Raw genomic sequence first — 12,570 nt, forward strand, 5'->3', positions numbered from 1 at the left:
TTAGATAAATATAAATCTGTCTCTCTTAACTGTTTAATTATGATATACTGAAGAGTTATTAGTTACATCGTATGAAGTTATATTTGTTTTGAGAGTCAGGAACGAAAGAAAGATGGATGGATAAATGGATGGATGCATAGGTTGAAACTTCTTACTTGGACAGCGGTGATAAGTTCTACAGCTTTTTGTTTCTGTAGATGTTCCAACACAGCTGGCACCGCCATGAGCTGGGCTGGGATTTGTACAAGTTCTTTGTCGTGTCATCGTTCCTCTGCCACAGTTCCCAGAACAATGGCTCCAAAGGTTCCAGTTACTCCAGCCCCCATCGACTACTACACACAAAAAAAACCCAAACGCACCAATCGTTGTATCCTTGCAATGCCAGGGGTCCCGAGGCAACACGTTGCCGTTGGACCCCTGACAAATTACACTTAAGGCTCATGGGCTAACTGCAAAGATATCTTTCGAAAAAATTATAAATTTTGATAGTTTTTTCTTTTCTCTCAATCAATCATATTAAGGCAATCTTTCTATGATAACAGCTTGTAAAAGGTGCATTTTTGAGGGGTCAACTAATCTTTTCTGTTTATCTAACTATTGATGGACTTTTATTTGATTGGTGCCTCTCAATGAGCGAAGTACATGTACGCCCTAAAATATCAAATGAAATTTGCCAATGGTTCAACGACAACGTGTTTCTCAAATCCCTGAAATTGCAAGGATGCAATCCCTGTAAAAGCAAAAGTAACACTTAGCAAAGTAACATCTGCTATAATTCGACATAGATCATTAAGAAAGGCATTTCCTTTATATGTGGAACAGATTTGAACTAGAGTTGGATTATTTCTCAAATTATAGGAAAACGACTTTTTAACTTCATTTTCATCAACACTGGGTAGGCCCATTAGATATGTAGATTGGAAAAGATCAGGGAAATCAAGAAACATGAAAATGAGAAATACTTCAGAGTTAATTCCATGTCACCCAAAGGAATCTGCGTGCTGTCTTACTTTAGAAAAGATAACACCACATTTATTATGCAGACCTTAGGAAAAGTTAACACTCAATAAAATACAAAACAGGCAAAAAAATCTGTTCTGTTTTACCAAAACAGTAGGATGTCTTTTGTTTCAAATAAAAATCAAAGTTTTACAACCATAATAAACGTCAATTGGGAGCTTATCGAGTCCAAAATCAATTGTCACCTTTCCCACGCCTTCTTATTGAAATCTTTTATCGTCCCCCTCATATTAAACATACTAGTATTTTAAAATTAAAGTCAAGCGGAGTAATGCGTTTTTGACGTAACTCATTTTGACATAGACAACTTATGTTATACAATATAAAATAAATCATTAATCCAATCATATGACGTGTTACAACTTAAATTAAATCGTATTTTTATACATGTGTATTTCACTAAAAAGAGGTTAATGTTAACCTAACGATAACCTTACAATATGTTGATAAAAGTGATGCCTTCAATTTCAATCTTCAACTATCACTACTTATGTAGCAATGTCTTCTTATCACCAACATATGTAGTTTATATCGTTCAGTTGATTAATTGCGCAAGAGCATGCTCAACAATTTTTAAAAATATTTTCATTTACATGCCAACAATCTTGAGACGTTAATTTCCGAATTTCAGAAAGTTGGTATTAATATACGGTAAAATTACATATATTTTAGTTTGGGATTTGATTTTGAGATTTTGGAAAAGTTGAGTAGTAATGCTTGTGAAATCTCATATTTTGAGGTGGCCATAAATTCTAAGGTCTCTCCATACCTCGAAAACGAAAATTTAATCCTCAAGAAAAGTAGTGATTTCAAAAGAAAGAGGGAGAGGGAGCTTCTTACGTGGACAGTGGTGATAAGTTCTACAGCTTTTTGTTTCTACAGTTGTTCCAACACAGCTGGCACCGCCATGAGCTGGGCTGGGATTTGTACAGGTTCTTTGTCTTGTCATCGTTCCTCTGCCACACGTCCCAGAACAATGGCTCCAAAGGCTCCAGTCACTCCAGCCCCCATTGACTACAACTACAAGAGCTGAAATAGAGTTGAATTAATACTCGTATTATATAATGGGTATAACTTTTTAACTTCACCTTTATCAATACTGGATAGGTCCAATAGGTTTGTATACTGAAAAAGATTAGGAAAATCAATAAACATGAAAATGAGAAATACTTCAGAGTTAATTCCATGATAGACAACTTAAGAAATCTGCTCGTTGTCTTACTTAAGAAAAGATATTATTCAGACCTTAAGAAAAGTTAACACTGAATTAAAAGCAAACAGACATGTCATAAGAACTTGATCTGTTTTACCAAAACAGTGGGATGCCTTTCGTTTCAAATAAAAATCACAATTATACAACTATAATATAGGTCATTTGGAAGCATATCGAGTCCAAAAATATTCTGGAGAGGGACGTTAAACAGTATACAATCAATCAATCGAGTCCAAAAACATTTGTCACCTTTCCCATGCCTTGTGTTTGAAAGCGCTTTTATCCCCACCCCCACCCCGGTACGGCAGGGGGACTGAATGACCAATCGGTATCCATATCTTACGGAATTTCCATTGCTATTCATCTAACGTATTACCAAACAGTAAATTGAGTAAATATCTTTTCTTCTGAAACTTAATTCAACTTAATATGTGATCAATTAGATTTGATTAAATTTTTGAAAGATTTTGACAGATTTTTCACTCTTATAAATACATATATACTTAAAAGTGAATATTCAAATTATTAATTCATATTCGAATATCAACTCATCGAATATGATTTTTTTATCCCTTATTCTACATAACGCGTTGCCTGGTTGGTTCTGGATTATCACGTGATTGGGCGACAAAACTTCATTTTTATTAGCAAACATATTGTGTTAATGTAAAGCAGAATTTATTTAAACCTGTATACATATTAAAGAAGACATTTAGATATATCGACAGCTTATAATCAATTAACAATAGTTACAATATACTTCATACATTGAAATAATATACCCCTTAGTTGAAATGAAACTAAGATGACGGATGTTACTATGCATCCGTTTCAAACATGCATAACAATTTTTAATCTTCTATCCTTACTTATGCAGCAATATCTTTTTATCACCAACATATATAGTTTATGTCATTCAGTTGATTCAATATGCAAGAGCATACTCAACCTTGGAACAATTTTTATTACAAGGCAAGCTATTGACATACATATTGAAGAAACAAAAATAAATGATCATTTTCATTGTTTTCATTTACATGCCAATATTCTAGAAACGTTTCTTTCCGCATTGAAGAAATTTCATATACTGTAAATCACATATTTTCGTTTGGGATTTGATTTCGAGGTTACGGAGAAGTTGATTAGTAATGCTTCTGAAACCCCAAATTTCGAGGTGGTCATGAATTCGGGGATCTTTCCATACCTCGAAAACAACAAAAATTTACCCCCCACAAAAAGCATTGATTTTATAGGAGAGAGGGAGAGGGAGCTTCTTACGTGGACAGTGGTGATGAGTTCTACAGCTTTTTGTTTCTATAGATGTTCCAACACATCTGACACCGCCATGAGCCGGCCTGGGATTTGTACAAGTTCTTTGTCTTGTCATCGTTCCTCTGCCACACGTCCCAGAACAATGGCTCCAAAGGCTCCAGTCACTCCAGCCCCCATCAACTATGTCAAAAAGCAGTGCAATTATACGACAATATCCTAGAAGTTTTTTACTTAATGTTATTATCGGGTGTTTTAGTAAAAGATAAAACATTATTTTTGCACTAACTTTAACTTGTTTAAGGATTAATGTTAGGATTCTAACGAGAGGAAGAGACTGTTAGATCGAATGAAAGAAGACAGAAATTCATGTATGTGTAGAAGAGACATGTTTTTAATCACAGAAAGGCCAGTTGGGGTTCAATATAAATGTTTGGAGTGAAATACTGAGAGTAGTTCCTACACGGTCACTGTAGGTATGGATGTAAAAAAAACACTTGCTGAGGCCTTCAACTTAACATTTAGATATATCGACAATGCATTATCAATTAACAATAGTTACTTACATTCAAATGTCGACTATATTATATATCTACGTAAACTTGAAATAAAAGATACCATGAAGTATGACACATTTGTTTCATATTTAGACATGTTACTAGAAAAAAGACGTTTAAGGCAGCCAAACAACCAAACTTTATGATAAACATGATGAATTCAACTTCTCAATCACCATCTTCCCCTACTTTTGCAGCACTATTCCCATATCACCTGCTTATTGAGTTTATGTCTCTCGGTTGATTCAAAACACAAGAAAGTGCTCTACGTATGAACACAGGCAAGCTATTGTAAAACATTTTATCACTGAACAAAAAACGTTTTTCATACTTATTATGAGGCAATTACTAACAACCTATATTATCTACGGAATTTTCCGCTTTTCCATTTCTTGGAGGACAAGAAGCACGCAACGGTTGTGACTAATAGCCTTGGGATGCTCACGTCTTCATGGGACCTGATCTCAACTCTCATGATTTCCGAGGTCCATGTTCGCTCTGTTTCCATTTTTTAATTGAAATTTGAGTTTGTATACCGTTTATTAAATCCATATACAATGTATAAACAATAATTAATGAGATATACAAACGGAACATTTTCGATGCGCTTACTCTTGTTCTTTGTGACCAAAGTAGTGTCATATTTTGATTCAAATGGGAGTCTTGGTATAACAATGCTATTAAGATACAATGTCATTGCTGTTTGATGCAGTTTAAGGTCAAATATATATTTTTTTACAATTTTCTTTTCAAATAATTCGCTGGAAAGCTTGTGACAATTTTAGCATTAAAAAACATTCTGCATTTGTAAGATAATTTGATTACATTTTAACAGTCTGATAATTATAGTGAATATTAATTTGCTGTATTATACTTTTCAGACTTAGAGAACTTGTTTGTTATATTTGATTATCAGTTAATGGAAGCCAGAGTGCCAACGAATAGACTGCCCAGGATAACAGAATTTCTTATTTACACATTTAAATCATGAAAATCGTGTACCAATCCTGTAGATAGCAAATACTTCTTACTTGGACAAGACTGGCGACTTCTACAACTCCTGGATTCTGTAGAACTACCGAAACAGCCGTGACCGTAATGCGCATGCCTATGACCTGAACAAAGTCTTTGTCTTGACATCATTCCTTCACCACAAGTCCGAGAACAATGGCTCCAAGTGTTCCAGCTACTCCATTGTACGTCGACTGCAATTAAAACAAAACCAATTTACCTATCCATTTTTAAAAGAAAAAGAGTTTTTAATTACTAGTATGAGGGGCCGTGTTTGGCATTAAGGATAAATAACACAAACTTTTTTCTTCCAAATTTCAGATATCTTTGCTAAACTTGATGCTTCTATTACTTTAGAAGTGATACTGCGTATTTGTTTACTTAAATACCTTAATGTTTTGCCAAGCCACATAATTTGGTAAAAAGGGCAAAACTGCAATTCAGTGAGTTATTTTCCCTTACGTCAAAGTTTCTAGGGACATTTTCAATGGTGTATTTTTACTTTTTACACAATGTAAATTTCTTAATTACATTTTGTTTGAAAGAAATATCGAAAAATTGTCAATTTAACTCTGCTGTGTTGGAGATAAGAAAATTTGTTTGTGGTATGTATCAATATCTATGCATTTTATTGAAATCACTTATTCAATAAAGAGAACATCTTTACGGACAGGTGATATCGTCTATTCAAATGGCAATATACTATATAGTACTATTTTGATTCTATGATATCATTCACTTGATTTCTATTGTTTATACCATTAATATATGAGAAATATCACCTTACTGAATGAGTGATATCATCTGTTCAATTTGTGGTATCAGTTGTTTAATTGGAAATATTTTATCACCTTTTTCGACAGTAAAAGCGACTATAAATTAAAAATGGTGCCACATATTCGTATAGAAATTTACCTAATTGTGCATGTAATATTACTTATTCATTTTAAAAAGTGATTATACTTTTTCGAAGAGGGGGTATCACCTCTTTAACCTTATGTATAGAACAATACTATTGATAAACTGCATATATTCAATTAGATTTTAATAAGATTTGAAGTGTCCTTTTACATTAATAATATTAACAGAAGGAAAGAACATGTATCAGTGATTATAGCAAAACTATATGTAAAACTTCACATGTATTATTTTTATTTCCCAGACTATAGCTCAGAAGGGGAGGACTCGACTTTTGAAGGGAATATCCAAATTTATCTGTTATGTGTAAAATCAGGTTATTCTATGACCCCTTTTTGTATAGTTAAGGTATACATATAGTATCCACTTCTTTGTAACCAAATCAATAATTTTAGTTTTGAATCAAAGAAAATTTCTTGAAGACGTATAATTCATTTCTAAACTTATGTATGAGATGCAAAGGTGATGTTACGCAATCGAATAAATGATATCATCAATTCAAACACAAAAACAAAATTTAAAAAAAATTGTGTTCTCTTTGTATCTAGTCGCACTATCTAAGGGCTTCAGAGATTCTGAGCAAAACTATTGCCCATTGCTACAAAGTCCTCAAAACTCTTAAGTATTAAATTCATAAGGCTAAACTGTGATATTCAGTTTTTATAACATACTTTTTTCGACAAGCCTGGACAAAATTTGTTTGAACGTACCGATATTTAACAAGGACAACCCTGTCTCCTTATCAATTTTATCACACTATGCATGGTGAAATCACATTACATTATGATGACTATTGTTCCTACTTGACATACCTGGACAGGCTTGGCTGTAACATTTTTGAAACTCCACACATGATGTTTCGTGATGATAGTGGACAGTGTGCTCATGATTGGCGTGGTCAGTGTGCTCATGATGATAGTCAGTGTGCTCATCATTGGGGTGCTCAGTGTGCTCATGATTAGGATGGTCAGTGTGCTGATGATGGTGGTTAGTGTGCTCATAATTGGAGTGGTCAGTGTGCTCATGATGATAGTCAGTGTGCTCATGATCGGGGTGGTCAGTGTGCTCATGATGATAGTCAGTGTGCTCATGATTAGAATGGTCAGTGTGCTCATGATGATAGTCAGTGTGCTCATGATTGGGGTGGTCAGTGTGCTCATGATGATAGTCAATGTGCCCATGTTGCTGGGAGGGGTCAATATGCTGATACTGATGACATTGTTCTTCAGTATGGCATCCATGCATATTTCTTTTCCGAATACCTTCCCCACAAGTTACACTGCAGGGTCCCCAATGTTCCCACTCCGCAGAACATTCTGAATATCGGGTTATTTCATAAAAGGAAGCATGAAAAAAAAATGAAATTTCATTCATACACATCAAATGATAAATTTTGCAAATAAATTAAACATCTACATCAGAGTTCATAACTCCTGCTCCATTATTATATTATACATGTATATATGAGATGATGTCCGAAAACTTTATTCCGAGTTCACTCAAAAAGTACAGGTAATAGTTGTAAATTAATTTTTTTGTCTAGTTTCATTTTCGATAAACAGTCGTGTGTAAAAAAATATGTATCTTCCATACTTTAAAACCACGAAAATTAAACCCCCACGGAAATTATAGTGAGTTCACAGTACCCAAAAAAGTCCTTGAATATGACTAATAAATACAACGTGATATGAAACCCAATGCCTAATTTATTTTGATTTTAAGTGTACGAGCCGTCATTTGTTTTTCACTTGTCAGCAGATAATTCTAATAGGATATCATATAAGGATTGTTAACTTTGATTGAACTAGGAGTATCAAGGTAATATCAAGTAATTGATTCCTGAATATCGCATAATGTCACAGGAATATACACTACTATACCTTTCAGACATGAGATGTAAATAAACAAAGTCAGGAACCTCAGAAAGAATTTGTAATCCATGGAGAACTATTATGAAAAGGTCACGAAAAACGTTCTTATCATCCTCAGTCCAAATGTGAAAGAATCCATGGTCATTTGGGAGAGTTTTAGGATAGGCAATTTTATCTGCATAATTTATACAACCTCCAGTAATAACTGTATTCTTAGATTGAACTCGAAATCATATTTTATTGTTGTATGTACCAATATATATAAAGGACATAGCATCAATATTAAATCACTCTTTGCCAATAATATGTTCTACCTCGAGCTCATTGATTTCAAACTCTGAAAAAAAAAAATTCCTGTACCGATATCATAAGATTTTATTCCTGCACGGATTCAATTAATAGTACTTAATCTGATAAAATGAACTTCTAGTAAGAATTTACAATTGATATATCTAATACATGTATGATTTATTGAACCTTTTTTTAAATCTCAAGTTATACAGTATGCATTAAATGATATCAAGTTCAATCGTGACATTTTACATTATTGCATTGCTGTGTAACGTTTTTTTTTCACCTGAAATATCCTTATATTGAAGTTTCCACCTAACAGAAATTTATGCTTAACAATCTAAAATCAATCCTTTTAAATGACAGTCAAAGCAAATTCCAAGCAATCTCTGACTTTGAATTTTGCACACCAATCGTCTGTTTCATTTGTATTTATGCGTAATCAACTTTCAAATGAGTTGAATATGTAATAATGATCACATACTTCCGGTGTAAAGACGAATAATGACCCCCATCGAATAATGATCGGGGGTCATTTTTCGACAGCGAAAAATGACCCCCGGTCATTATTCGACGTAGAAAAATGACCCTTTTGCCCGTAGAAAAAGTGTCACTTCCCTAAAAATTTGCCGAACCCACGTGAAGAAAAATGACCCCCGTAGAAAAATGACCCCCTGAAGATTAAAGCTAAAATTTTTAGGGGGCAAAAAAAAAATTGGATAAAGTAGCATATTGGCCAAAATGCTCACCTGAGCTTATTGGGAATATACTGATGATATGTTGATATCATAACATTATTCAATTATAGCTATATTTTAAGGTAAATGCAATGATTCAGAATCTAAAGGAGCAAAAGATTAATCAAGCCTTAAGGGTTAGGTAAACATTGTTTTTTGATGGTGGAAATCATCGAACTGACAGAAAAAATCAGCAGTATTATATATATTTATATCCTCCGCTTGAAAAGCGGGAGGGTATATAGTGATCGGGATGTCCGTCCGTCCGTCTGTTACGCTTTGAGGTATCCATCTCTTATCCGCAAATCCTCATATATAAAAAAGATGTGTTTGTGAAACAGCTATGCCCCTGTATGGCAACATAGCGAAGATTAAACTTTTCTTAAATGCAATTTAAATATATTGTTACCCAAAATAGGGTCTTCTCACAAGAAATACAACTGCAAAATAGGAAAGCCCTAGCACCACTTGTTCAAAACTAATGGCTAAGGATAAGTTTTTGAAAGGTAGGTCAAACTCAAAGGTCAAAGTTGATGATTTCTTAAGAAAATGTTTAATGTAACAAGGATTACATATGTGAAGTATGAATACCCTAGCCCTTACCGTTCAAAAGTTATGGCCAAGGAAAAAAAAATCATAAGTACGGAAAACTCCAAGGTCAAGATCAAAAGGTCAAGGTTTTTAGTATCCAATGAAAGGTAATGCCAAAAAACTACATATTTGAAGTATGAGAGTACTAGTATCTACCGTTTAAAAGTTATGGCCAAAGTAAAAATTTGGCATTTTTGTGTAAAATGGGACAAACTCCAAGGTAAAGGTCAAAAGGTCAAATTTGGTGGTACCCAAAGTAAGGTCTTGTCACAAGAAATATACATATTAAATATGAAAGTCATAGCTCCAATAAATGAAAAGTTATGGTAAAGGTAAAGGTTGTTGCGGACAAACAAACCGCCAGATAGACAGACGGACATACAGACGAACACGATAAAACTATATACCCCCGAATCTTCGATTACGGGGACATAAAAAGAAATGGTCTTCAATTAACTTTTCATATTAATATACATTATAAAGAAAACGTTACAACAATGAAAATGATTGTTCTGATTTTCATATTAAATTCTCTAAAAAATATACTCAGAACTGAATAAAAGGGTGGAGTAAAACAAGAATTAAGGTAGAACCTATGTTGGAAAAGTCTTTGTCACAAGATTTTCAAACTTTTCAAAATGATAAATTAGTACTTGCTTATCAATCAGTTAAGATATCATGATATGTTTCCTTGTTTTTTAATCTAGAACAGGCTGTGAAACTTGGCATGGTATTTACATACTGCGACTTCACATTTTCAAATATTTTTAGGGGTACTTGTCATATAGGGGATATGAAAAATCACAAAAATACTTCTTCAAACATCGTCGTTTATAAACTTTTTTAACTGAATAATATTAAACAATATTTTATCAAGAATAATTTCTTTTTTATTCAATTAACGTAAAAGATAAGTCCACCATTAAAAAAAATAGTCAAATGAACTCTATTATTTTTTAGTCAATTATTCACCCTATATTTGTAAATATTTTTTAGAAGTCTTTGTCACAATCTTTTCAATCTTCAATATGATGAAGAACATAGCCAAATGATTACAAAAAATGATTAAAATATATACCTTTCCCCCCTAACTAATGAAAGATAGGCTATTTACCGATACTCATATTCTTGACCTTTTTGCACTTACACGGGATTTAATAATTAAATGACTGTTTGGGGTAACCTTCAGATTAAATATTTATCAGAAATTGTACTTTTTCTTTAAAAAGATCATATTTAATAGAAAAATTGTAATCAAACACCAAGAATATGAATAGGTAACAAACAATTGTTATAAGGAATGCACATCATTTCATTATAGATATCACAAAAATGTACACACGATCAAACGATCTACAACACGTACATCTTTGACTTAGACACATATTTCATCAATATATTACACTATAAAGCTGGCAACTAAAGATTTCTTACGATTTATGCATTCCTTCAAAATGGTTACATACCATTCAAATTATTACGAAAGTTGTATGTACATTGTAATTTCATTACACTAGATAGTCTTGGATTTGTCAACTTCAGGTCTAGATCTAGTAAATAAAAGGTGCCTACATATTTTCTCTTATTCCAGAAATATATTGCCATTAAGCATTATAAACCAAAAAATATATGAATTGAATTAAGATTATGTTGGCTTGATTGAATTCTGTGAATTTCAAAATGCAGTATTTTCTACCATTTTTATTGAAGCTGTCAAGTACGGGAAAAGTGGCATTGAATTAATTATGACGTCTTAATGGGTTAGCACAGGTTTAACACATTTACCAGTTATGATGTGATACGAAGTAGGTTCTACGTTAAAAGAAATGTAATGAATACTGTGTGCTAAATCAAAAGTTTATGTCTATATGTATAGTTTTTGCATTAGAATGACTGTGTATTTTACACTAGCCCATAGCTTTACAGAGCATATCTTTAGGTCTTATACTTACCCCACCCCCTTTCTTATTTAGGAGGAAGTCGATATTGAACAAAAGTAAAAAAAACCACCCTACCTTTATTTTTCTATAAAAAGGAATTAAAAATAAGCAAAAAATAATCTACTATTCTACTAATTTTTAATTGTTACTTTGCCACAATACTTTCAAGTATACCTCCACCAACATTTAAAGTATGCTTTAATCATGGCGAAGTAAATTATGATATGATAGTACTTGTGTGAAGGCTTAACTTCATTTCAATATTTTATCTAGAGCCTCTTTCAGAATTATTGAAAGGTATAGAGTTTTATTTATATTTTTGCTTTTCATTTATTATAATTTTTTTTGTTTTGATTTAACGTAATGTTCTTTTTTTGGGGGGGGGGGATAAAAATTTCTTCCTCTTTCATTGTCAAATAGGATTTGCCAACTTAAACAAACTAAAAGTTGAAATGACGGAAAATTTAATTTTTCCCATTAAAGAGTAGTTAAACCTGATTTTTGCATGGGATGATTTCTAAAAACAAGTGGAATATCATTCTTTAAGCAAACATTATAAGGAGGAATATTAAAAAGAAATTTTATTTACTTGACAATTAAAGAATCTCTTTTCAAACACAATTTTAGCATTGAAAGACTACGTGAATCTCTTAATTATTTCATACGACTTTTTGTATTTTTCTGGTTACAGAAAATGTAAAAATTAGTTTCGCTGTAAAAAAGATATCAAAAAGTGTATATTTTGTATCACTTTAAAGGGGGTCATTTTTCAATGGGGGTCATTATTTTATAGGACCAACATATAAAATAATGACCCCCTAGGACCCTTTTTCTACAAAAAATGATTTTTTTTCTACGGGTGGGGGTCATTTTTTGTCGTTGAAAAATGACCCCCCGGTCATTATTCGATGGGGGTCATTATTCGTCTTTACACCGGATAATGCATCAAATATTTGAATGTTCTATCTCATAGGTACTATACTGGAACCAAACTTGATACAGTCCTTCCAAAATGCTGAAAGTAATGGATTGTTAAAGGGAAATGAATTATTAAAAAGACTGCAACACCTTTATCATAATGAACATCTATGACATGATCATGATGTGACCTAAATAAAATGTATCGTTTTCAAATAAATAAACTGGGTTCTC

General features: G+C 32.7%; 1 protein-coding gene across 1 annotated transcript; it reads right to left on the minus strand.

Annotated features, from left to right (window-relative positions):
- Positions 1 to 1,655: 1,655 nt before the first annotated feature.
- LOC134256484 (thrombospondin-1-like) lies at positions 1,656 to 6,896 on the minus strand. The gene is made up of 4 exons (XM_062739122.1): positions 6,801 to 6,896; positions 5,091 to 5,264; positions 3,512 to 3,685; positions 1,656 to 2,049 (listed from the first exon to the last, which is right to left on the minus strand). Exons 2-4 carry the CDS (start codon positions 5,200 to 5,202, stop codon positions 1,805 to 1,807), a joined length of 531 nt encoding a protein of 176 aa, XP_062595106.1. The 5' UTR covers positions 5,203 to 5,264; positions 6,801 to 6,896; the 3' UTR covers positions 1,656 to 1,804.
- Positions 6,897 to 12,570: the final 5,674 nt, after the last annotated feature.

This window comes from Saccostrea cucullata, unplaced genomic scaffold (genome assembly GCF_032062105.1).
Source record: "Saccostrea cucullata isolate Sc308-1 unplaced genomic scaffold, CSIRO_AGI_Scuc_v1 ctg16373, whole genome shotgun sequence".
NCBI classification, from domain to species: domain Eukaryota; kingdom Metazoa; phylum Mollusca; class Bivalvia; order Ostreida; family Ostreidae; genus Saccostrea; species Saccostrea cuccullata.